We start from the raw sequence: 27,396 nt of genomic DNA on the forward strand, positions 1-27,396 counted from the left end.
GCTGGCGTCCTGCCCTTTGGGCAGGGGGCTGGACTCGATGATCTCCCGAGGTCCCTTCCAGCCCTGATGTCTATGAAATCTATGAAATAACTACCAGGAGTAACCAGGAATAATGGTCACAAGCTGGCAGAGGGTAAATTTAGGCTAGACATCAGGAGGTGCTACTTCACGGTCAGGCAGCTAGGATCTGGAACCAACTTCCAAGCAAAGTGGTGCTGGCTCCTACCCTGGGGGTCTTTAAGACAAGGCTTGACAAACACCTTGCTGGGGTCGTTTGACCCGAGTACTCTTTCCTGCCGTGGCAGGGGGTCAGACTGGATGATCTGCTCAGGTCCCTTCCTGTTCTGCTAATAGCTGTGAGGCTTGAACCAGTACTACAGGTACAACCGGTCACTGCCATTGCAGTTCAGACAACTGGCTGCCTCCTTTTTCGGTGCCATTTGCATTTTGGACCCCAACCCAGGTGCCTTTTCTGAGTTGTAACCCTCAGCTAGTAAAATAAATCCCTGGGTAGAAGAAAGAGCATGACCTGGATGTGCTGCTTATGTGAATTTTATCAAGGAGTGCCAGATGCCTGTGCCTGTGCTTGTGTTTTGGGACTCTGTGACCAGTTTCCACACCTGTACTCCCTGACAAAATGCTGCCTCACCGTTTGAGTTTCAGCCTCCAAGGGGCTGTGGGAAGTGGGATAAAGGGAGCTTCAAATGTGTGTGTGTGTGCGTGTGCACACGCGCGAATGGCCAGGAATACAGCCCCAGATAGCAGTGGAAAGCAGCTCCCTCAGCTCCCTACAAGTATGTTTAAAGCGGGGTTGCAGATCAAGGCCCCCATGGTGAGGGAGTTAGTGGGGCAGGGGCTGGGTTTGTGGGTGCTGCCCAGCCAGGGCGATGCATGGGGGCCAGGGCCAGGGCAGGGAGTGAGTCAGTCATGGGCAGGTTGTCCAAGGGGTGTGGGGGGACCGGCACCCTGCCACTGTGCATACTCCCAGGGAGGAAGGTATGGGGTGTGGTGGGGCACATGCCTTCCAGATTTGTGTGTGGGGTGGGGGAGATGTGGGCTGCCTGCTGTGGAATTGGGGCTCCCTGGCCTGCTGCCTTACCCCCCCGGCACCCCACACTGGCCATGCCACCATGGCAGGGTGGCCCCTGCCCCAGCAGCAGTGGGACTAGTGGTGCAGAGTTGTGCCCCTTGCTGCTCGCCATGGTGGTGTAACTGGTGCGAGGCTCCTGGAAGGAGGACAGCATGGCATGGAGTCCCCAGCTCACCACAGCCAGCCTGTATCCGCTCTCATCCCCCACAGCTTCTGCTCAGCCCTGTTCCAGCCGGGGCAGGCGTGGGCATCATCTTAGGGCCTCCCCAGCAAAAATAAAAGTCAGCACATATGCTGTGTAGTTGAGGACTTCACCTACAGTGCACACATTCCGTCTTTAGTAACTGACATCTGGCACGCGCAATTCCCTGATTTGGATAGTCCGGTGTTCTCCTTCAAGAAAGCCTTCAAGCACTGTCCAGGCCCTAAGTTCCAGTACATGTGACTATGTCGCTGCCACCAGTGTCTGTGCTCACTAGGTGGAATTTGTGATTCAACACAATCTGTTACCATACCAGTCATATGCAGTACTACCAGCAGTTTGTCTGTGAGGAGCTGGAAATCGCACCCAGTACACAGTGCAGGCTTAAGCTACTCGATCTCTTGGAATAGGGAGACATTCAAGATCAAGTTAAGATTGTGGTGGAAATTGCCACTCCTAACATTGTTTGAAACCCAGCATGCTTTGATTCACAACGCACACTGCAAGCTGATGTATTTGATAAGCTGGGTCAAAGACAGGGCATCACAAGAACTGTCAAGCTGTCAGAGTGAAAACCAGCGCAGAAGGGACGTGTTCCGGTAATAGCTGGGAAGCTAAACCAGTACTACAGGTACAGCCTGTCTCTGCCACCACAGTTCAGACAACTGGCTGCCTCCTTCTTTACTGCTGTTTGCATTTTGGACCCCAACCAGGTGCCTTTTCTGAGTTGTGACCTTCAGCTAGTGATAGCAATCCCTGGATGGGGGAAAGAGCATGACAAGGAACATGCTACTTACGTGAATTTTGTCAGAATGCCAGATGCCTGTGCCTGTGCTTCAGGACTCTGACCAGTTTCCACTTCTGTACTCTCTGGCAAAACACTGCCTCATCCTTTGAACCAACTGAGTGGACACTGAGCATGCAATCTCAGTGTACATAAAAGTGTTCATCCTGCAGAGACGGAGGATAGCAGTGGCAACTGCCGGTGGATGCTACATGCTAGTGTTTAACAGCTAGCGTGAATTGCCAGTCTCAAAGTTAGCACTGAGTACTGCTAAACTCTTTTTTACATCATTAATAAAGTATGGTGATGGTATTAGTTACAATTCAGATAGCTTTAATTTCATAAGACATTTCAGTTTAGAGTTTAATTGAATGCTTAGATTGCTTAATAATGCATCGATTAATAGGTTCCACAGGCTTAGTCAGGGTAATTATGCCATGGTTTTGGGCCATCTGCCAGTCTGCAGTGAGGGGCAGGGCTGCCAGGGCCCCTCTGCCAATCAGAAGTGTTGGCAGGGGGGAGGGTCCTGCCACAATGCCCACAAAAATGGCATCTAGCGCCACAATTGGCCCACAAAATAGCCCGTCTGCCACCTCAATTTGGCTAGGTCCCTAACAATAAAGGAAACAAGAAATGATGCATGTGTCTGGCTGGGCAGTTGTTGTGTATATAGCTTATACTGTATTGGAATTGAGTTCATAACAAGCGAGGGCAATTCAAATGCTTTGCTCTGTCATTTCAGGCTCTACCCAACTCCCTGTGCCTCTGCTCTCCTGTATTGCTGCCTGGGCTCCTTCCTCCTTGCAGGATGCCTCTTCTGTCTTCTTCGTACCCTGTATCATATCTTAGAGGCAGAAGTATAACTTGGGGTGGGTGAGCAGGGCACCAGCCCTCAGTGCCTACTTAGAAGGGGAACCAGAATGGCAGCTCTCCAAGGAGTCCATGGTGCTATAGCAGCAGCCAGGTGCAAGGACTCCAAACCATTGCTGTAGCAGCAGCAATAGCCAAGGCTGGGCAGACCACTATGTGCCAGCCATCAACCAGGGACCTTAAGTCCCTGCAACAGATCACATTGGCACCCACCTTCTCTCCTGCCCCTGCTCTTCTTCTCCACCCCACCTCATTTCCCAACAGTATTTTGCCCAGGGTTTGGCATCTCCTCCCTTACCAGCAGGATATTACTCAGAGTGCAAGTTATGCCTCTGTTTTCGTGCAAATTCCAGACCTGCCTTGATGCAGCCTTCAGATAGCACCCACTGTCTCCTGGTGCACCCAGGGGAGTGAATTTCACTTTGCACAAAGCCTGTGTACCAGTCAAGTCTTATGTCTTAGGTCAAGGGCTTACATAGGATTTGAATAGTGTTGTGACCCTCTGCAAAGATGAGACTTTCATCTGCCAGTGAAGTGGCCCACTTGACATTCAGTTCCTTTCCTGTAGCACATTTCTTTTGCAAGACCCTCAAGTAGTCAAGCAGCCATGTTTTTAGGCATAATTAAAGCAATCCCTCTCTATATTGCATACGATTATAAAACGCAACAGAAGGTTTTATGTAATAGTCATGGGCTAGTTTATGCAGAATTGGAGTGTGTCCTGGTCCTACATGACCACTCCTTACATTCTCTGTGTGGAGGCCCCTGCATTTGGCTTGAAGTCAGTGATTCTCAGCCAGGGTACCATGGGACCCTGGGGTGCCTTGATATCCATTCAGGAGTGCTGCAGTGTGCCATACAATATTAGCACTGTTAGGTGTACAAACATGATTCACAAGATTAAACCCAGAGATTTCAAATAGGACTCCATGATGTTAGAAACATTCTGTCCTGTTGTGATTGATCTGAGTTTTTCTGTAGTGAAAATAAGAGTGAAAGTGAAGTATGGGCATTTTCCAAGAGGCAGCTCAAATCTAATGAGGTTGAGAACTGCCGGTTGAGGGGAGGGCAAACAAATGAGAAGGAAATAGTGGAGTTATGATTTTGCACCTTCCACTTCTGTTTCTGTCAATCCTACAGAGTGCTTGACAACATGTGGCTCATAGCTGAATCTGGCCTGTGGAGCTACTGCATCCAGTCTGCAGAGCAGGGAGGCTTTGGTATAGGCTGGAGATATTCTTCCAAAGTCCTAGCTTGTGCCAGCATTGGGGGGACCTGAACTCGGGGGCTGGATCCACACATGCAGGCACATGTTGTTTATGGTGCCACCAGTGGCATGTGTTGAGGCAAACACAGAGATGGGGGAGTATGCAGTCCAGAGCTGCCTCCTCCCCCATCTCTGCACGCCATGGAGCCCCCACTCTCCTGGGCTGTCTGGGGCACATAGTACCTCGAGACAGGGACTTCACAGGAGCTTATGCACATGACGGTTGTCACAATGTACACATGACGAAAAAGTCATTTGTGTGGCTTAATAGCATCACACATTACACGTGTGCCAGTTTTGGGGGTTTTAGATGAGTTTGCATCATTGCAAGCTAAACTACGTATGGATGTAGTTTAGTTTGTAATGATGCATTGCAGCTGTCAGCTTGCATCCCCTTCTCCCCCGCCCAGCTGCGGGAGAGGCAGGCAGGCTTCTCAGGAAATAAAAAGGATCAGGCCCCTCGCTACTTCTGCTTTCAGCAGGCACCTGCCGAAGGCAAAAGCAGCGAGGGGCCTGATCCTTTTTTTTTATTTCCAGTGGAGCCTGCCCACCTCTCCCACAGCTGGGGGGCAAGCTGCCAGCGGGCTGAGAGACCCCTGAGCTCTAGGGGGGCCCCGGTCCTTCCCTCCGAGGTGGCAGCGCTCCCTGGAGCTGCCTGGGCTGGCTACTAGCAGGTCGCGTGCAGCCTCAGCTCAGAGGCAGCACCTGGCCCAATTCAGCTGTTACCTGAGCCCACCCTCTGGAAGCCCGCCAGACGTTTCTCCCCAGGCAGGCTCAGGGAAGAGTTGGGTCAGGCTAGGTGCTGCCTCCAAGTGCACCCAGCCCTCTAGCAGCCCACCCGGGTGGCCCCAGGGGGCACTGCCACCGTGGAGGGAAGGACTGGGGCCTCCCGCAGCTCATAGGCTGCTTGGCTCACTGGCAGCTCAGCCTCTGGCTGCAGAAGAGGCAGGCAGACTCCACCGGAAAAAGAAGAAAAAAGAGATAGGGCTTCTCACCGTAACATATTGGAAAAATTGAAATGGTGGTTTTCAATTAAAAACCTACTCTTTCAATTTGGGACATAGAATAAAATCCTGAGGACTAAGCCCCCTGTCACATGTACAAGTGCCCCAGGTGCCCCAAGACTGGGGAGGATGCAGTGTACCACAAGACGGGGGAGCAGGCAGCTCTGGACAGCAGGTGCTGAGGCACACGGACCCCCCCATCTCAAGGCACACTGTACCCTAGCCGGTTGCTCTGCCCCTGCTTTGAGGCATGCAGAAATGGGAGCAGCCAGCCCAGGGCTGCCTGCTCCTCCGTCTTGAGGCACACAGCTGAGGAGCGGCCAGCTGGGACCCAGGGTGCCGCAGTGTGGGGAGCTCTGCAGCGTGCAGAGATGGGGGAGCAGGCAGCTCTGGGCTGGCTGCTCCCCTGTCTCTGTGTGCCTCAGCGTGGTGACTTTGCTGCGGAGCCCCCATGCTGAGGGATGTGGAGCCCCATCTCAAGGCGCATGTGTTGCTCCCCGGCTGGCTGGGGCACAGGGGCTGCCTGCTCGCTAGCCCCGCACTTAGGCACCCTGTGCCCCAGCCAGCCTCCACTCCAGGTCGTGGATCAGAGGGACAATGTGTCCTGCTGCAAACTGTACATGCAGGGGCATGCACTATGGCACAAAGTAGCAGCACAAATTTGTGCCACCACTGCTTGTGCTGCTGCAAACACATGCCCCTGCTCATGTGGATGTGGCTAGGCACCCCAAAGGCATCTGCTTGCAACTCCAGCTCTGCTCTTGTAAGCAGACCTTGGGCACAATGGAAAATCAAGTCCCTTTTGCTAACCCTTTGCATGGGGGTAACTTGAATAGTACTCTGTAAGCAGTCCTATTTTAAATCACTGAGCTGCTCATGGGGTAAGGTTGCCTAAATTGGGTCCTTTTCTAATTTAATTAGATGTGCCTGGTATCTGTTGATGTCCCTAAAAATAAGACTGTTTTATTGTTCCTCTTGTAGATTATTGTGGTCAATTTTTTTTTTATTCTTTTCTCAGGGATTACAAATAAATGGAATGACTATAAATCCAAACAGAATTATCACAATTTCCTTCTTTTATTGTTTTTTAGTTTAATAAAAGCTCTGTATTACGTCTGTGTTTTGTTTCTCTGTACCTAGTCCACTCTCTGTAGTACTTCCAAATTTATTACTTATTGTTTGTTAAGGACCTGGAAGGCACAGTGTCTGTGTCTGCAGATTTGTGTGGTGTTTCTTTTTCCAAATCGTTCCTTACCCACTTTTTATCCACTGCTGTATTGACAAAATCCTCATTACTTCCTGACTCTCCATATAACGCATTTTTCTCTATTAACAACTCATTGAAAAAGGCAGTTGAGTAGCTCAGCCATTTTAGAACCATCCATTCAGTTTACTCACCAGCCTGCAGAGCTTCTGCTCTAGTATTTCTTCTCACGCTGTCCCTTGGGCAAACATTAACTCGTTGTACTGTTTGCCTGCCTCTGCCTTTTCCCTGCAAGCCTTAATTGACTTGATAGATTCTTGGTTAGTTCTCGTCCCTTTTTCACTTTCCAAGACAATCTCTCTCTCTTTTTTTTTTTTGGTTCATAAACAGTGCGCAGCAGCCCCTTTTAAAGCCACCTGGGTTACGTCTTTCCTATTTCTTTCTTCCCCATACACTGGAATTCCAATCTGTGATGCATTAATTGTGATGATTGGGAAGGGTTCAAGAACCAGTTTGAATTTTATTTCTAGCCATGTCTGAAAAATCATACCGCATTATTTATCCTTTAATCTCCAGTAGTCCTAGCTAGTATAGTTAAAGCACAAAGAGGTAGTTAGCTATCTTAGTCTGAAATCAGACAGAAGGCAGGGTTTCTATGCATCTTCATAGACTAGTAAGAAGGATGTATATAAAGACAGAGGCTAAGTACAGACAGTCAAAAAGCCCAGGGCTGAATCCATTCAATCTTGGCAGGTTAGCTTAAACTGCATAGACTGAACCGATAAACAAGTGAACAGATGTTCACTTTTGATTCTAGAAATGCAGCCACATGCCTGCAGTGGCCCAGGCCAGAAGGTGAGTGGTGGGTGCATGCCTCTGCTCAGCTGGAACAGATAACTTGGGCCAAGGCCAGCCTGCCTACTCTACAAGGGGCAGGGTGGGGTGTAGGGGAGGTGGAAAGCATCCTGGGATGCTGGGGGACTGTGAGTTACCTTGAATCTGGAGGGGATCTGGCTCCCCGTGCTGTGCTTGGTGCAGGTTGTGCTGATCAGACTTGGGTGCTGGCTCTGGCCCCAGCCAGCAGTGGCAGGATGCTGTCATCCTGCACATAGATCCGGGGGCCTGCACCCCCCCCCCCCCAGGAGCCCTGCGGGGCTGTGCGACATTCTTCCCATGGGGTGCAGGTGCCCAGATCGGCATGCAGGATGACAGCAGGCTGCCATCCTTCCCCCAGAGCACTGGGATTGGAAGGGACCTCAGGGACAGACCGCAGACACTGACCAGCTACGGATGTCAGTATCAGAGCAGTCCTTCCACCCCCTTCCTCTTCTTAGTTTCTGTTTCCCTGCAAGCCCGGCTCCAAAACATCTGAAGCATTTCTGAAACATTTTGGATGTTTCCATTTCATTTCAGAGATGTTTTGGAGTCTTCTGTTTTGTTTCAAATTCAGTTTCAGGTGTCAAAACAGACTGAAACACCTCCAAAATGATATAGCTGCCAAAGGTTCGCACAGCCCTAGCTTGAACATTTCTGTGTCATGCATGTTAGTTATGTGTCCAGCCCATTGTAGGTCTCCCTTCATTATTAACACCACAGTGAACATGCAATATGCAGTCCTTGCCAGTTAAAGCAATATGATTCCTTTCATTGGAGGTAGTGATACTTGTATAAAAGGACACAGACCAATATAGCTTATTCCTGGATGAATAAGGGGGAAAGCTAAACTGTTAGAAGCTACCTTTATTCGGATGTAACTGCTTCTGTGTTAGGGGTGCACCCATGTAACCATTTCCATTAAAAATCACCTCTTTGACTAAAAACACTTGAACTCATACAAAATGTAGGGATATGCCAGGCCTGAGAAAAGGACAGGAGTAATGGAGTAAATGATCAGGCACATAGATGAACAACAACTCAGCTTCAGGTAATTTTCTTGATTAAGGTGAGATGGTGAAATGCTCAGCTGATGGTAAAACTGCTGCTGACTCGAAGCCAAGGATTTCATGAGGAACTATAAAAATAAAGACCTGGTTAATCTTTTTGTTTGTTTGCTTGTATTTAAATACCAACCTTTCCAGTTTTTTAAGCCCGTCAGAAGTAACAGTATTGGCAGCTTCCTGCAGTATGCTAGATTGCATGTTATAGAAAATATTTTAGGAAGGATTTATAGTTTAGCTATCAGAAAGTATATCCTTGCTGGGCTTGTATCATGTGCAAAATCTAATTTATCAAGCTAGACTTGAGCGCTCTATGTGAATGTTATTTTTTTTTAATGCAGAAAACTCTGCTAATGCAACATTAACAAAATGATACATCACCCATGACATTCAAAGTTGTGCTGTCCACAGCCCTTGTTATTCCGGCTGCTTTTAGTCTATCTATATCACTCTATCACATGTCAGTTTTAATGCCAATATGCCTGTACAGTGTATTGGAGTTACAGCTGCGACACAAAGCGTAACTTTGACTCTCTTGCACTTAAAATTTCAACAATTAATTGAATTAATATACATTTTTTATACTTCCTCAGTATTTTGTAGGATAGGAAAGGGCAGTGTGACTACATGTTGAAATACTATTAACTTCCACTTATTTCTGTGTAGACCAGGGCACTGAAATCTTGATATGTTAGAATATAAATCCAAAGATCCAGATCCATTCAATTCAGTGATGCTGGCCTGTGTTAGTGAGAGAAGGCTTTATATTTTAATTTAAATAAAAAATAGCATGCTGTGCAGGCATAGTCGGTGTTCTTCAGACATTGATAATATAGATTATTCTTAACCAGGGCTCTCTGTCTATCAAAATCTACTACATTGGTCCTTCTCCAAATGTAGAGCTGAGTGCTGTTAACATCAGTGGTACATGGATCCATTATGCTCTTGGATCCCCTTGCAAGAATATGCACACATTGGCTTCAGACTTGTCTCCTTGAAAGACAAAACTGCAACTGAAGACATAAGCATAGAATTTTGTTTAGTCCTTCTGACAACAAGGAAGTATCAAAAATTGTATCAAAGTATCAAAAGTTGCACGCTCTGTTAATTCTAAAAATGGTCCAAAAGTGTTTTATCAGACTTTCTAAACTAAAGTGAAACTTTTGATTTCAGAGAGAAAAAAAAATTCAATCTGAAGGGCTTGTTTTTTTTTTACTTTTTAAAGTGGAACATCCTAAAATTTAAGGCTTGGAATGAAGGTGTCTTGTCATTCATAACTTTGGAGTTATTGGTATAAGACTGTAACTTGATTTAATTTTTCTTGTAAGGGTATAGGCAGGAATGCTCTTATTTAAATGCTATTGCCCCCTTTTCAGTTACATTGGTAACTATTTTTACTTCATTGTTGTCTTAACTAAATAATAATTAGCACACTTCATCTCTGCCATCCTTACTCACATTGAGCAATATCATAACTCCACCAGCATTTTCCACTCCAGTCATCATTAACATTTCTGGTGAATTAGTGTACTAATTAAACAACTTGCCCAAGGAGGCCTGGCTCTGTAACTATGGATCCCAGATGTTGCAGTAATACAAGTACTTGTAGTAGTACTACTAATGATAAAATCTCACAGTAGTCTTGGAAATTAAGGGAGTGCATGTTATTATTCAAATTTACAAGTAGTGAAACTGAGGCAGGGAGGCAAGTAGTTTTTCTGAGGTTGCTGTAGAAGTCCATGTCTAAATCAGGACTAAAACTCATGAGTTTCTCATTCCCAGTCCTGAACTCAAACCAACAGGCCAGCCTTTCTCTAATAACTTTCTAATAATAATCTGTATGAACATGGAGTAAAGTTTGGTTCTTAAAGGACAGTAACTCTGGAAGATAGTCCTGTAAATATAAAGCTGATGACAGGAATAATACTTGAGCCTAAAACAGACCTAACAATGAAGGTTCATTAAACTTTAAACTGTGATGAGTATCCATTCAAATGGAACATCCTTGGACTCTGAGGTGGCTCCCACCCAGCAGAGCTGGTTTAAGGTTGAACATCTAGGTGAGAGCAGGGAGGGAAGACAAGGTATCTAAGCAAGGATTCATTTAGTAGGGACTTTTATTACCTGAAAAAGTTGAGTAGGAAGTCATCTGGCAAAGAGGAGCTCAGAAGAACTCCCAGAGATAAAGGAGCAGGAAACAGAAAGCCAAGCTCTTTTGGCAGAGGGATCCAGCCAAATAAAAAGGAGAGTTGGCTAGAAAGTAAAGAGAAGCCATGCACAGTAGGGGAGGTCCCATGGACATTTTAAAAGACTCTGACCTAAGACCAAAGAGTGTTCAGCAGTGGTGAGGAAATTTGATGCAGGGGAATGTGTACTTGTTTCTGTCTAGATCTGTTTTTGTGCTGCTAAAGTCTAGAAGGATTGCTGATCAGTTTGTGGAACTGTTTGCAAAGCTTGTGCATGATGTGCTCCCCCTTTCATGTGTCCCTGAAGAAGTGAGCTGTCAGGCAAGTGGAACTCAGGAAAAGGGTGAGTTTAAGTTACTGAGCTATTGGGAAATCTGGCACTGTTCCCAAGGGCCCAAAGCAACTAGGCTGCCTATTTCTGTGCAGGGCCCACAGTAAGTCTAGTCCCAGGATGTATGCCAAAAAAGCCAAGAAAAGAGATAACACTGAAGCTTATTTAGACTAAAGGAGGTTTGAGAACGCATAGGCTGAAGCCCATTGGGACCCGTACACAGCAATCTGGAGCATCCCAAAGGGGAACTTTACCCTGGGCTTTGACAAACCTATGTGAAATGAATAAGGTAGCATATGGGATGGTAGAGTGCAGCAGTGTAACTAAGAGGGGAGCAAGCAGGACACTAGCCCCAGGTGCCAACTCAGGGTGTCACAAAAATAGCAGCTGCTCCATGCCCTGCCACTGCCCAGGGCGCAAAACTGCCCAGCTACACCTCTGGTAGAATGCATATTATTCATTCTCTTTTTAGCCATCTGTTTCTTGTGATTTTTTGTAGTTATCTTGCCAGTGATAACAATAAACAAAGAAGAAAGCCTGAGACATTATATAAGCAAGCAGGCGGGTTTAAATCTCTCGGTATGCCAGGAAACACAGAGGGGAGAACTGTGTGTGTCACAGTTGCCTGGCATATTTGAGGCAAGTGGAACGTTGCTAAGAAAAAGGATTCACTATGACATCTCAAATAGCTGAAGCAACATTATTATAAATAATAAGTAGACTATGTATTATATTAAGGACCCACTTAATTATTAAGATTTGTTTTGGTGATTTACCGTTTTTATCATTTGGTCCATTCCATGTGAGCATATTGTATTCTGGGACACATCAGCCTCCAGGATAAGAAAGAAACCTATGACATGAGGGGCCCAGAAGCATAGTGTCCCAGCATTGGTCCTACCACTGAAAAAATCTGCATCATGGGAGAAGAATTGTACTATGATGGTGGTAGGGTGTTGCCAGATCTAAGAGAGATTTTGGGGAACGATTTAATACACAGATCAGAAAAGCAGACAAGTCCCCTTCAGCCATTCCATACAGGAGATGGAGCCTTACAGAGAGCTTCCTCTGCATCCGTATTTGAAAGAACAAGTCAAAATAATGTTCTTCCTTCAGAATGAGCTCAGGAAGCAGCAGACGCACATTAAGTGTGTGCTTAATATAAGTACATTGACTGAAATAGGATTTAAACACTTACTTAAAATTAAGCCCAGGTTTAAGCGCTGTCTTGAGTCTGTTTCCAACTGGGGCCATGGCCACTAGTCCAGAATCTAATCTTATCCTGATTGAAGACAATGAGGCTATTCTAGATTTATCCCTCTGTGCACTCAGAATCTAGTCCAGAATATTCATCTCTGCTATATTAATTAAAATAGACGTTTCTGAAAAGCGTAAGATGATGACTGCTTTGCTACATGCCTGATCTTGAATACAACGACAAGGAACAAAAAGTAGCAGCTAAACCTTCAATTTATAATCTCCTTTTGTTTAGAGAAGATATGCCAATTACTTATGCTAATAACACAATATATTTGCATGACAGTATTTTCTCCCAGTGATTAGGAAAGTAAGGTGTGCATTACGCTCTTGTCATGTTATCACATAGATTGCAATCTCCCTATAACTTTATATTCCTTGTTCTTTTTTGGTATACAAACAGTTTAAAAAAACAAAACAAAAACCAAACCAAAAAAACCCACAACCCTTCACAGCATGCATAGACCCTTGGAAGGTATTTTTAGCCTATTTCACTAGACCACATTTGGTTCTCTCCTCAGAATATGACTCTGAGTGTTTAGATATGCCATCCTGGGGTTTTTTTTCCCTTCATGAAAAATGACATAAAACAGTAGGGGTAAATTCCATGCCTCTACATATAGAAAGGAGCTACTTTTTGTTTGAAACAAGCCATCAAACAAAATCTTGAGCCAATTTTTGTAAACTACTGATTGTACTATTCCAGCTTTTACCGTACAGTCAGTTTGAATCCATTTCTTTTTTAAGTTTAGAGGATGAAATATATGAGAAATAAAATAATATGGTATAGTCTATTGGCTAAAAGCCATGAAATCTGTTACTTGCTTATAAATACAATGTAAATAAAAAGGGCCATATTGTCTACAAGGGCAAGTTTCTAGGTTGAGGTTTAAAGGGCTGCAGGGAGGGTAAGCTAGTTTCTTCTCCCTGGTCCAATGCCCAGGCGTGTGTGTGCCTTCCATTGTGTCCTATGATTCATACAGAAAGGTGAGATAAAGGTAAACTCCATTTCCGTGACTCATCATATGCTTACCTCACTGAATTTTACCCTAACGTTTCCAGTGTCTGATTCATTGTTTTTTAAACTAAGTTTTGGGTGTAAGTACAGGGTGTTTATAAAGTCTTTGTGCAACTTTAAATTTCAATAACTTTGGTTATACACGATAGAAGCAAACTGTTAATGGTGATTGAAAGCAGAATTCATTAAGTTTTAATACAATACAGCTCAAATTTCTAGACTTCAACATAACCACCATCTTTTGTAATACATTGTAAAATCTGATTTTCCAACTCATCTTGGAATTGGAACTTACTTTCATTTTCAGTTGCAAGGTCTGAAATAAAATGGATAAAAAAGCTTATGCTATGGTAAAAACTTACCGAATTCTGCTTTCAGTTGCCATTTACAGGTTGCTCCTATCATGTGTATATCCAAAGTATTAAAGTTTAAAGTTGCACATGGACTTTATAAACACCCTGTATATTGGGCCAGCAACCGATTACATGAACCATTACAAACCCCTTTCAGTTTAAAAGTTGCTGGAACCGTGCACAGACTTCTGTGGCCATCCTTCCTTGATGCAGTGGGCACTGACAGCTGTACGTACAGCTTTCCACTGTAACTCTTGGCACTTCACAGGAAGCACCATGAGTTACAGCGTTCCCACCAGACGTTTGCTATTGGGTCTGGGGGTTGAGTTTCAGGTTGGAGCCTGATCAAGCTTCAGGTTGGAGCAGCTGCTGTCCCCTAGCCCTGCCTCACCCCTTCACCCCCAGCTCCAGTGCTGTCTTCAGAATAGGAGAGTAGGGGAGGGAAATCGGTTTGGGGGCTCCAATCCACCTGCCCCACCTTCCAGTGTAGGCTGGGCAAAACCCACATGGAACTCCCTCCCGTTTTGAAGACAGCACTAGGGACAGTGCTAGACTATATCAGCCCCCTGCTTCTGGCATGCACTGACAGACATTAATGAAAACACTCCGCTTTATCAGAACCCTCATGAAATGAGGGTTCAGATTGTTGTGTGATTGGGCACTTTTAAAATGCTGTGCAGCCATGCGCTTCTGTAAGGGCACAGCTGTAGCGCACTTTCATGGGGCCGATTGTGTGACAAATGTAACTTCTGTATGTATTCTTCAGTCCCCTTTTATTCCCTTTCCTTCATGTTGTAATACTTCTGGTCATGATAGCAAAGCTAAACCTACTTGCACTCCCAGAGGATTACTGCTCGTAGACCATGATGAATGCTACTTCCCCCCAAGTCTTTAGATTTACCTAGTCAGCACTATTAGCAGAAATCATTGTTTGCCCTCAGAAGACCTCTCAAAACCTTCCAGCTTTGCCCCCCAGATTAGTCTAAAATATTTTCATTTCCAAAGGCAGCAATCTAATTTCCATTGATGGGTGACTGTCTTGTCACTATCAATTCTTTTTCCTCTGTTGTTCCCAAAGTTTTTATTTAATGTCTTTTCTCTGGTGTACCATCTACCACTGCTAGGTTCAAAGGCAAACAGGATTTTTCCAACAATGAATGCAAGTCCTCTATCTGATCCTTGATACATATCAGCCAACCAGACCGTTCTGTCTGGCCTGAGGAGCCTCTAAAAAATTTAGAAAATTAATATTTATCTGCCTCTGACTGCCTGTCAAAGATGACAGGAAACCGTGGCGGTAGGACCCAGAGGAAGCCAGCAGACGCAGCAGCAAGGCCCTGCCCTGGGGCCAGGAGTGGCAGGAGCCTGGAGCCCCGGCTTGGAGGAGTGCTGGCAGGGGCTCAACCTGCCACAGGAGGGCTGTGGGCAAACCCTCCCCCTCCACACATGCCACCCTCCCCTGCCACCCTCTCCCCACACACTCACATTCGCCCACAAACCCCATACCCACCAACACCCCACATATCCAAACACACCCATATGCCTCCCACCCCACACACGCCCATGCCTATCCATCCCCCCACAAATCCCCCACACACACCCACAGCCCCCCATAGACCTATACCCACCCAGCCATACCCCACACCCTCCCACAATATACAAGTGTAAGACTTCAATTTAAGCTATTGTGCAATCTCGTCTATGTACACTACACAAATTCATGTAAATCAGGGTAGAAATATTTTTTGAAATCAAATTAATGAATGTTGTAGTAGATGGTTGAATTTTAGAATATAGTATGGTATTTTTTCTGGTTCTGAGCAGGCAAACCCCCTTGCTGAAAGGAGTATTTCTAGGGGGCAAGGGGAGGGACTTCTGGTGACAAAGGTCAGGGGTTAGGGAGTGGGACTTCCGGTCCCAAGATGGCTACCGGGGGCAGGGCATCTGTCAAGGGACAGGGGATGCCCTCAACAGCTTGCTAAAACTTGGTAAGCAGCCCTCCAGCCAAAATAATCACCTACCCCATGACCTAGACCATCTTTTTGAAGTTGTCTGGGCTTGTGGAGTCACAAACCACATGGCTGCCACAGGATGTTGGGTAGTGACATTGCAGGGAATGTGACTCGAGGTTTTTTTGTTGCACGGTAGCCTAGTGAGTTGTATGTACACTCATTGTACCTTTGACTGAAATAAATAGATTGGACCGAGGTAACTTCGCTGGGCCATCCTCAGATCCCTGCAAAAGGTGATGATGATAATGAATTTATACTGAGGTGCCCCACTGCTGCTCCCAGCTATTTTAATACTACTCTTCTTTCATAAGCTCCAAGGCTTAAGCAGAAATACAGAATGGATATTGCTCCCTGCCTCTTTTAAAAAATAAAAGTATTGAGGTACTTTGCTCTCCTTCAGCCAAGGCACACTGGCTACCTCATTCAAATTGCCAGGGGAGACAGATCTGCAAATGATAGGTTGTATCTTCTCTGTATTTATATCATTCAGCCTTAAATGTTTCTTTCTGTCCCACAGAGAAACACAGTCAATGGTCCTGGTTTCAAGGAGCTGTTGTTTGGACCCCAAGTGCCTAATTTGTGTGATGTAGTAAGCAGTAAGAATCCTTTCTACTGTCTAAACTGCTGCTGGCTGTGCTGGCCTTATTCCACCAATTCACTTTGATCCTAACTCCCTGCTTGGGAACTTCATCTCCTTCCTTATCACTAGGTCTGTTCTGTTTAGGAGTAAATGGAATGTCAAGGATCCTAGTAAACTATCACTCAGCTTCCCAAAACCAAGTCCTTGGTCCCTTTGCTCACTTGGTCATCTACCATTCATTAGCTTTCCTCGTTGAGTGGTTTAAAGTCAAACTACAGCCCTCCTCTGTCCTCTGCTATATGGGTGCATGGTAATCAGCACATCTGTAATGCAGCTTATGGTCTTTAGAGTACTCACAGCTGTTTCTGGTTAAAGCAGCCAGCAGTTTTATTCACACAGGCTGTTTATAGATATCATGTTTTTCTAGGTTTAATCTGGGGACATCTGTAGTCTGAATTAAAATTGGCTCTAGTCCGAATTAATTATTCCTCATTAAATGAAGATTAAAGTTAATGCAAACTAGGGCAATCTGAAGTAGGAAATTTAAACTGTATTAATTAACATGTATATACAGCAGCTATCTAAGGCTTGTTGTTGCTCATGCCCACCACGAAGTATAGCAGTAGGTGCCCCCTGCTGTCTCTACTGCAGAAGTGCAGAAATGCATGAAAACTTCCCTGATGGTCAATGATTGTCTGTTAACCCTTAATTCAAATTGAAATTTGATTCGAACTGTATGATGTGAATAAATTAACACAGTTTAGAAAATGGTAACCACCACTGTCATTGCAAGTAACCGGTTCATGGAACTCTTCTCATAGTCACCTGGGAAAATGTAATCTTTTCTTATCAGCTTCCTTCAATTTAGAATATAAAATGCCTCAGAAACCAATTGTCTCTTGTCTAGAGAGTGAGGCAAAAATATTTTGAAAAAAAGAACAAAGATGCCCAATCAGTAAATGATTGAACAATTCCTGAGATTTTTGAAGAACTACTAAGAGATTTAGGAACAGATGTCTCATGAAAGTCAGTGGCTCTTGTCCTCTTAAATTTGAGTTGCTCTTGAAAAATCTGTCCCCTAGAGAATCATTTTGTCACTTGTGGAAAGGATAGTCTTCCCAAGAGGAGTAAATTGCATATTTTTCAAGCTGAAGATAGGAAAAGGATAGGCTAGGACCCAGCATCGTGTTAAGTCAGTTGTTCTGGGTTAGATTTGTTTTGAGGAAGGTTATGTGTGCAAAATGTAAAGTATTTGCCCAATAGAACTGTAACTCCACCACCCAGACTTTTTAAACTGTCTTTGGAAAGCGGTACAGAGGAAAGGGTAAACAAAGAAAAAAATACCAAGGCAAAGGGGAAGAGTGAAGGAGGGAAAAAGAAGCAGGCAAAAAATTTAACGAGGGTCATGGCACTGGCCTATAAATAACATTTCCATGATTGAAACACATGTAGTAAACTAATGAACAAAGGGCCAATAGGCAAGACAGGGTAACACCTTGGGCTGTCTATAGATGCGCTAGGTCACGTTCTAGTTAGAATGGTCCAGCATCACCTCACTATAAACTTGTATTAAGCTCCCCCATGTTTCAAAATGGCTGTGGGGGTGTTTTAACTAAACCTCACCATGTGAGCTTTAGTTAAAGTGTCCCCATGACCATTTTGAAACACAGGCGGGGCTTAGTACACATGACGGTAAACTCTTTTAATTAGAACAGGATTTTTCCAACACTGAATGCAAGTCCTCTATCCGGTCCTTGATACACATCACCTGGAACAGGTGGGCAAAATATAGCCTGTGGGCCAAATACAGCCCACCAGACCATTCTATCTGGCCTGCGGGGATGGATGTACATACTATCATATCTAAATGTCCAGAAACCACTCTAATTAAAATGCCCCCTAGAGCACGTGTATAGGGAAAATCCTGGAAAAATTCATTAAGGAGTCTATGTGCGATAGGCTTATTGAAGGTAGGATTCTGAATGACAGCCAGCATAGCTTTGTTGCAGGCAGGCCAATCTCATCTCAACCTCATACCAACCTCATCTCCTGTTATAATCAGGTAACTCGCCACCTGCATAAGAGAGAGGAGGTTGACATTGTATGCCTTGACTTCCAAAAAGCTTTTGATCAGGTATCCCATGATGTTTTCACGATAAAATTGAAGGATTGTGGGCTTAACTGTGACAGTTAGGTGGGTAGGAAGCTGGGCTCAACATTAGGAAAAGCTTCTTCACAGCTAGGGTGTCCAGACTGTGGAATAAGCTCCTTCCACAGGCGGTGCAGTCGCCTACCCTGGAAATCTTTAAGAGGAGACTGCACAGTCACCTTGCTGCGGTCACCTGACCCCAGTTGTCTTTCCTGCTGGGTGCAGGTGGCTGGACCCAATGATCTCCTAAGGCCTCTTCCAGCTCTACAATATATGAACCTATGAATAGGCAGCCTTATAGACTATAGGTGCCAACAGAAGTGCAGCTCCACATTGTAACTCATGGCACTTCACTGTGGAAGTACTATGAGTTGCAACGATCCACAGGACCCAACAAAAGCTTACTGTTGGGTCCTGGGACCTGGGGAATCCAGCTGTTGTTTAGAGTGGCTACAAGCCAGCCTCTCTGTCCCTGTAGCAATGCCTCTCCTTCCTCCCAACCTTGGCTCTGTTTTCAGAATGAGAGGTGGGGAAAGGAGTGGAGGGATCTCATTCTGAAGCTTCCCCAGGAGCACTGGAAGGTGGGGTGGGTGGATTGGAGGACCCCCAACTCAGGAGGGCTCCAATCCAGCCACCCTACCTTCCAATGCCAGCTGAAAAAACTGCAGACCAAACTCCCTCTGCTCCCTTTCCCCACTTCCATTCTGAAGACAGCACCAGAGCAGGGCTGAGCTGCAGTCAGCCCAGCCCTGCGTGCAAACCCAAGTTACTGAAGGCACTCCGTTCTGGAGTGTCTTCATCTGAACCTTCATGCAATAAGAGTTCAGATTTTTTCTGGATTAGGCCCTTTTAAAGCGCTCTGCAGCCGTGCATTTCTGTTTGACAGCTGTAGAGTGCTTTCAGGGCCCAGATTGGGCAAAAATTGTCACCTCTGTCTGTGCCTCATGCGAATGCAGAAAGTGAGAGACAGCGGCAGGGAGAATGAGAGAGAGTTAAAAAAGAAAATAAAACCAGTAAAACCAAAGCAGCCATTGGGATAGTGATTTTTAATTTTGCCTCTTGTACTTACTCTTTTAATGTCGTTGCATCTGTTAAAGACCTACAGCAGGAGTAGGTCTCTCCACTGTACGGATGTACATATCATCGTATCTAAATATCATTGTGGCTAGGAAGCATCAGGGTTTTCCAGGCTGGTATGGACAGATTTCTGCCTCGTTAGGATGAGATAAATAGGAGGGATTTCTACCCTCTCTTTCCCTCTCTCCCTCCCTCCAGCACACACACTCTGCTTCAACCTCTACACCCAGCTGTGGAGTATTCTTCCAGCACTGACATGGACCGCAGACATCCTCTTGCCACCCCTCTTGGACCTCACCTAGATGGTGGGGCCAAGAATGAGGAGAGAGTCTATGACAGCCTGGGAGGCCGTTCCCTGCTGCATACATTGATTCAGAATAGCTTCATGATACCAAAGTATCTATAAACAGTGTTGCCTTGTAACATAGGCCACCCCTTGGAGGTACCCAGCCATGTTTGTTTTTTTTTTGACCAAGTTAGGACTTGGGGCTGGGGTTGACACTGAGGGCCAAGTGCTATTCCACCTATCAAGCACTTAAGTGGGCCTGGGTTGTGTCCCTGAAAAACTGACAATACAAAAGATGGAGGCTTCTCATTCTACTTGGTGCTTTTGTGTGACTTAGCCTTAAGGATAAGTGGAAAGCAGGTTACAAAGGAGGTATCTTAACGGATGTGTAGGAATTTCCCATTTGGGGAGCTTGCAGCAGCCTGTACCACTGCCACAACTACAGCAGCCCCTGTGTAAGGAGGTAAATGCTCACGTCCTGTCTTTCCACCCCTCCCTGTGCTCTCCACCCTCGTGTTGCCCATGGCACCAATGTCAGGTTACAGCTCTGAAAAGCACAGTCTCTGCAATAGTTTATAACAATTAAAATCCACATCTTTACAGGCACAGGGCTGGACTTTGATTGTAAAGTAGGCATAGCTTTAGTGGAGGAGGAGGGAGGCTGAAAAAATGAGACTGCATGTTTGGGCCCAATTACTATTGACTGTTGAGCACATGATTTTTTTAACATCTCACAATCTCAGGGGGTGATTTCTGCCACTTTTAGTGCTGCATCTTTAACAGTTTTGATTTGAACAATAGTAGGCATTTAGCTGTGTGATCCAGGAAGCAATCTCTAGATACTTCAGAAATACAGCAGGGTCAGCAGCACTCAGTCCTCAGCATTTTATGAGTCACTTCATCGAGTTGCAGGGAGCCACAAAATAATAGACGAATGAGAATCTGATGTTGCATCAGTATAATACTGCCAATGGAAATTTCCTCACAGATCACCTATCCTCTCTCTCCTTCCCTTGACTGCTGAGAGATGTAGGAGGTTTCTTTCTGTCTGTCTCTCTCTCTTTCTCCCCCCCCTAGTGCTAATTAGGAAGGAAGCTCTGGCTGACATGCATGTATCAGCCAGAATGGGATGTGTTTTAGTGCTAGGGATTCTGCTTGCTTTTCCTGATAAACATCTTGAAGCAAGTGGATTGCTAGTGTCGACTTCAGAGCAACTACACATTTGGTCAAAGAGATGCACAGTTCCTGAGCTAATGGTTTAAGGTTCACTACTAAATAACTCTGTTCTGAGAATGGTGCGAATCAAATTGGTTTGGACCTGCCTAAAATTTGCTGAGCTGGTTTGCGCCCTAACGTGGATGCTAGTTTATTAATGGGACTGACTTTTGTGTTGCTCTTTCCAGGCCATTCATCGTGCTGCCACCCCTGATGGAATGGATAAGGGTTGCCTTGGCCCATGCAGGGTACCGTCGTAGCTTCTCCGTGGATAGTGATGATGTACGGCAAGCAGCAAGGCTCTTACTACCCGGAGTTGACTGTGAGCCTCGACAGTTAAAGTAAGTCTGGGCAAAGAAAAGAATGTTCTGAAAAACCTGTCTCTCTCATAATGACGGTGATTTAAACAGCAGAGAAAGGGCTCTTAGATATACAGGATGCTCAGACTCTTCTCTCTGCAGTTTGTTAAATCAGCTGCTATATTCGTTCACCCGCCTGTATGAGCCAGTTTTAGAAGCTGCATGGCAATGGGTGCCTCAGTATCTAGCAGCTGGATCAAGCCCTTCATCTGCTTATCAAATCTTGGTTTTCCTTTTACCGTTAGGTTCCCTTTTCTAATGAGGGAACAAAGTCTTCAGCTAATTGTCTGCTTCTCTGTGCTCCTGTGGCAAAATGCTGAGATGTAATTGACAAGGCTGGAAATATTTTTCACTGCCTTGTTTTCTGCAGCAGTGGTTTAATCAGCACATTTACACTTGCAGGTAAAAACAGCTCTTGCAGTACAATCATATTTTTTAATACTCAAATCTACTTCATGCAAAGATGTTGTAGGTCTAAATAATTCAATTCCCATTTTTTTAATAAGCCAGAAATGGCCTTTTGGTTTGCTACTGAGGCCCTAAAGTTTGTATTTTCAGTATGTATTTTTAGGTGCTGCTTTACCTTCTTTCTATATGCATGGATAAAAGTATCATCCGAGGGCATGCTGGAATCTGGGAGATACTTGTTTCAGCAGGAATTATTCATCAGAGTTTCTTAATAGCTTTATTACACAGCCTAGCTGCTAGTTATAAAACACAAGGAAATTCAAAGCCAAACTCATATTTTGCAGTATTATTTCTTACTCAGATGTAGGTGATGTACATATTCTGTCCTCCACCACAAAATGCATGGTTTTACATCCATGATTAACTGCGACAACTTGCATCATAGCAGATGTATTTTGTTGTTTCTGGTTTCCACATGCTTTCTCACTAAATAGAATAATATTTTACTTTGAGACTGGCACAATGCTTTACTGTTGACACCTATCAAATACTCTATTAAAGAAGTATGTTGAATTTCAGAACTCTCTCGAAAGCTTCGTATTTCAAATATTGTCTGTAATTGTTTCATCTTAATGTAAATATTTTGGGCCTCATGTTTAGAGATACCAAAAATTTTCTATTCCAGTTTTTAAAAAAAAGCAGGCCTGAAAAATCAGGTTCCGTATTTTAAAAAAGCATAATTACAAACTCTTTGAGATTTGACCTAATAGATACAATTGTGGGTAAACAAATATTACTTCTACTCCAGACCCTTCAATCTTAACATCCTAAAAAAATAAAAATACCAGCAAATTATAATAAAATCATGATCCTGAATGATAGAAATATACAATTTTTAAAGTCATATTTTGTTAGCTTGTGCATGGAAATCACTGCTGACTGCTTTAGCCAGTTGCACTGAAATTAAAGTTTCTAAACCAGGTAAAGGTGGAGCAAATAGTGATTGTGTCCTAGAGAATTTACTAATTATCAAGAACAAATTGGTGCTTAGTTAAAGCAGCCATCAAGTTCAGTTCATAGAGAAAATAAATAATAGCCACATTATTGTGACATTGTATCATTCATATAGCTGTTCTTCCAGGCTGGAGTGGGACTCTAGAGCACAGTGTAAAATTCAGCAGGGTAGAAATGAAGAGGTAATTTCCCAGAAAAGATCTGGGCCTTTATATGGGTCAGAATCTGCTCCTTTGTTTTTTGTGTAACTGTATGGACCCAATTCTCATTCTGATTTCACAAAACTAATTCTGCCTCTGCTGTTCCAAGTAGAAAGGAAATGTGTGCACATTTATGTCCTGTTTAGACCACCAGAGTAATGTAAAGCTCTCTCTGTAACTGAGAATTGGGCTGTACATGTCTGTAACGCTGAGATCAAAAGAAAGGCTGCAGCTTATTAAAAGGCTGTCCAAGCAGAGCTTCAGGACATTAATTTGAAATCTTGCTGCTTGTAATGTTTCGTCTGTACTCAGTACATCGTAGCACCTTAGCACATCTCATTTCCACCTAGTCCAAGCGCCAAGCTTTCATTTCTTCCTACTGAGTAGCAACTGTCTTGTATCTCCCAGCTTGTCATCAAGCATTGTGTCCATAATTGCAAGATTTAAAAAAAAAAAGTCAAGAAATGATTCTTCAAATAAACTGTGGGACAAAGGGCAGCTGGAAGAGTGTGTATGCAGTCTGATGCATTTTAGATTATTTGTTTTGGAAATATGTTCATTTTTGGAGTTATGAAACTGGTACTTTCCAGGCTTTTCTTAAGGATCTTCCTAAAGCTTCTTAATTAAAAGAAGCCAAACAAAATAATGCGCTGTGTGGTACATTTTGTGTTCTGTACCTCGCTTTGTGACATTGCATCATTTGATGGCATTGATTCATGACGCATTGTTTCAGAAGCATAAGGCAAAATCAGTTTCCACACTGCAAAAATACATATTGGGGGAGAAGGGGAGGGAAAGGCATAGTAGTGGTTTGGCGGAATCTCACAGGCTTGGAGTTCAGGATCAGTTCAGATAAAAACCAAATGTTGAGTTTCTTATCTGAGTTTACAGCATTGAAGTTTCCCACCAGATAATTTTAACACTTCCCAGTACAGCTGCACACACTGCAGCCGTCAGGTTCTTGCCTTCTTTCTCTCCTTTATCCCAGTATCTCCCCAGTTTCTTTTCTCCTGTGATTTTTACCCCCTTGTTTTCATTTTCTGACAGTCACGCACACAATGGTGTGTTTGCAGTGGGTGGATGAATGGGGGTAGAGTTGTTGTTTGTTTCTAGTCTAGGAGCTGGAAATACTTAATACAGCTACTTCTCTTGCACAGCATTTCCCTGTGTGTCTCTATCTGTCCTTCATGATTGACTCCAAGGGCTGGTGCAGTGATTCTCAGCCAGGGTGCTGGGGTACCTTGAGGTGCCACCAGATCTTTTGAAGAGTGGTATGTGGTGTGAGGAAATAAATGAGGTGTTAGGAAATAAGCCCAGGCTCAGGCTTGTCCCTGACTGGACAGTCCCCCACCCCTACTACCAGCCCCCTCTGCAAGGTGGAAAGCACCATAATCTGTACACTAGTTTTTGAAAGGGGGTGCCACTCAATTCACAACAGTTACAGAGGAGGACCTCAAGCCCAATGAGGGGTGCTTTGAGTCCAAAAAGGTTAAGAACCCCTGGGCTAGGGTGTCAGGGCCACTAGGGACACATTGCGCCAATTAAAGCAGATGGAGGTGGCTTATCAAGAGCTCCCCTCTATGAAAAAACTCTCTGCTGGCATACATCTGATGAAGGCATCTTCACAGCCCCCAGTACAAGTCTAACTGCTGTTTCCTACCCCTGTGTAAGGGGAACGAAAGGAATATGTTCCTGATTCTCCCCTGCAGCAAATTAGGGCTGCCCAGGTGCTGGCCATACTAATCTGGGCCACAGCTGGTTGGATTTGAATTATACAGCTGCAGAGGGCTCCCTTTGGCTCTCCCTGTCTGCTACACCCAAGCTGGGAATCAGGGTATTAGTGACTTTCATATTTCTTATTGTAAACAAAAGAAAACCTTTGCATGTCCCTTTCATCCCTACCGCCTTGTGAAGCAACATTTATTTTAAATAAAATGTGCAAACCATGTGTATTCAGCAAAGGACTAGGTCACATATGTGGGTTGTATGCTGTGTTCTGAAATAGAAAGGAGCCGGATGGGAAGAAGTGCTCTTGGCATCCTGTGAAGTTTAGCAGGCAGGCTGCAGTGCTGCCGACCAAATGGGGCTTTGTTGAGGTTGGTGGCTTTGTTTCTGTCTATGATGCATTCAAGCGTGGAGGTCCTGAACATGAGCAGCATAACATCCAGCCCCAAATCTGTCAGGGAAGGTAGGGTGCTGTCTCTTGGTCATTGCTCTGTGGAAAAGGGTTTATTTTAGGGTGGATGATTATTTGGGCTGGAGGGCCACTTGGGGAGTTTTGGTGAGCTGTTGCAGGCTGGGTCAGCACCACCCCTGCTCCCCTCCCTCCCCCCCCCCGGAACAGCTCACCAAAACTCCCTAAGTGGCTCTGCCCTGGGGCCTGGCCCATGCTGTCACCACCTGGCCCCAGCCCCAGGGTCTCCATGGACACCAGTCTGGGACCTGTGTAGGCAGGACACACTTGGCTGGGTGGATGGGATGTGGCTGCAGGCAGGCAGGGAGTGGCATCTGGGTGTGGGACAGGTGATGGGGTGGAGACCAGGGCTGGGATCATGCAGTGGTGACAGTGCGGGGTCGGGGCCCAGGGGCAGAGCTGTGATCCACTGCCCATGTGCCCCTGACAATGGGAGCAGTGCCCATCACAGGGGCATGCAGGCAGCTGATCACAGCTTTTCCCTAAGCCCCAGCCCCATGCTATCACTGCCCTGTGATCCCAGCCCCAGCCCTGGCCGCACCCACCAACCTCGCTCCCCATCCACCCCTGGCCCCATCCCAGCTGCTCAGCTGTGCACACCCTGCCTGCACAGGTCCTGAGCTGATCCATGGAGACCCTGCCCGCCAGCTCTGTCCAGTGCCAGCAGCAGTGGGTGAAGGGCGGACAGGCTGGAGTGCCCAGGCAGTGGGGCTGGATCCAGCAGCAGTGGTGATACTAGCAGTGGCAGCTAGAAGGAGGTGGTGCCACTGGGACTACCAGGAAACTGAGTCCAGCCACTATGCTGCCCCAGCCATGCTGTGCTCCTGGAGACAGAAAGGGACCAGCTGCATGCACCACAGCCTGGGATGCCCCCCACACCTGGACCAGGCAGGGCCGAGGGACCCACTGTGGGCCAGATACAACCTTATGGCAGGCCGGATCCAGCCCACGGGCTATACTTTACCCACCTCTGGTTTATTTCACATTGGATATTTGATACAAAGAAAGAACACCCAGGCTTTGAGTGTCTCAGTCTCAGGCATCTGAAGGCAAACACCCTTCGCAGAGTTATAAGTCATTTAAAGTGCTTCCTTCTCCCTTCATCATTACCTCTTACTTCCTGGATTCTGTTTTAACCAGTTGCTTTTCCTCCAGGTTTTGATCTCCTCTTTGAATGATCTTATGTGACGATACCTTCATCTAGGAGGAGATTTCAGCCCATGGGGCAACCCATGTCATTTCATACTGTAGACAACTGGGGGGTCAGAAAATGTCCTCTGAGTCAGGTCTTGGTTTCATTCATTCTTATGTCAGTGCAGGTCCACCAGCTTCTTATGTATTTCTGAAGTGAGGGAGCAGATTTCCATGTGTGGCTACATCAAAAGCTGAAATCAAAGGCTGAAGAGAAGTCCAGCAATATGAGATCTATGGTCTAATTCTGTGGGAGCCAACCTTTTTGGTAGGCATGCCACAAATTAGGCCTGCCAAGTGTCACTCCTAACCCATTTCCCTGCCTGATCTGGTACTTTGTTTCTGCTCCCTTCCTTATCTGTGCTGCCTGCCCCGCCTCCCTAATACAATATGTAACACATGCAGAGATTTTGCCACCCTTGCCATCACGTTACCTTCTATTCCTTGTTTTCTTCGGTTCTATGTCCAGGCATGAAGCCTGACTGGATATGTCTAAACTACAGTCACAATATGACAACAGTGTAGCAACACTTGAGCTACTCTCATCTAGCCAATTCTGCACTAGCAGCAGTCTAGCAACAACAGCATGAAGTACAACCTAGGCTGAAAAACGTGAACAAAAAACAGGGTGAATTAGGCTGCGCTGAGCTGCAGTAATCCATGGCTAGATTGGTACCCAAGTTAGCTTGGTTAGCTGCACTGTGGTCACTATTGTGACTGTGATCTAAACACACCTTGAATGGGGCCTCCAGTTTCCTATGGGTATGAACAGATGTTCAATTCCGTGCTGTAATTGCATCAACTTTATGTACTGGTCTAAAGCATAGTGTGATCAGGTACACACATGTGAGCAGCTCTTCTGAGACAGTAGGCACTATTATAGCTGGGACACATAATAGCCTGTTTTGCTACCTTAGCATTGAAACAGGTGGATGAAACCAGTGCAACTTACACAGGTAGAGTTTTACTCTTTACCCCTGATTCTTTCAGGAGCAATGTTCTGCCAGGTTGGTCAGCATTATCTTGGTTTTATGTCTGTGTTGTCTGTCAGCCACTTTTTTCCTACCATCACGATGCTGACAGCACCATCATAAACTTTTCATCTGTCCACAACCAAGATGGATGGAGTTGGAGATTATTATTTCTGACTTCCAAGTTAGCTTACATAATAACAACAGTTCAATAAGAGCAATTGCTGGAAGTCAGCA

The 27,396-nt window shown here is 45.3% G+C and overlaps 1 protein-coding gene across 1 annotated transcript in view; it reads left to right on the forward strand.

Moving 5' to 3' along the window:
• Positions 1-27,396, forward strand: part of BTBD11 (BTB domain containing 11) — a 289,139-nt gene that overhangs the window by 194,685 nt on the left and 67,058 nt on the right. The window contains exon 5 of the mRNA XM_019544797.1: positions 21,011-21,163. Within this exon, the coding sequence (XP_019400342.1) occupies positions 21,011-21,163 (153 nt within the window). The remainder of the gene's footprint in view (positions 1-21,010; positions 21,164-27,396) is intronic.

Source organism: Crocodylus porosus, unplaced genomic scaffold, assembly GCF_001723895.1.
Source record: "Crocodylus porosus isolate Cpor-Errol unplaced genomic scaffold, CroPor_comp1, whole genome shotgun sequence".
In the NCBI taxonomy this organism is placed as follows: Eukaryota; Metazoa; Chordata; order Crocodylia; family Crocodylidae; genus Crocodylus; species Crocodylus porosus.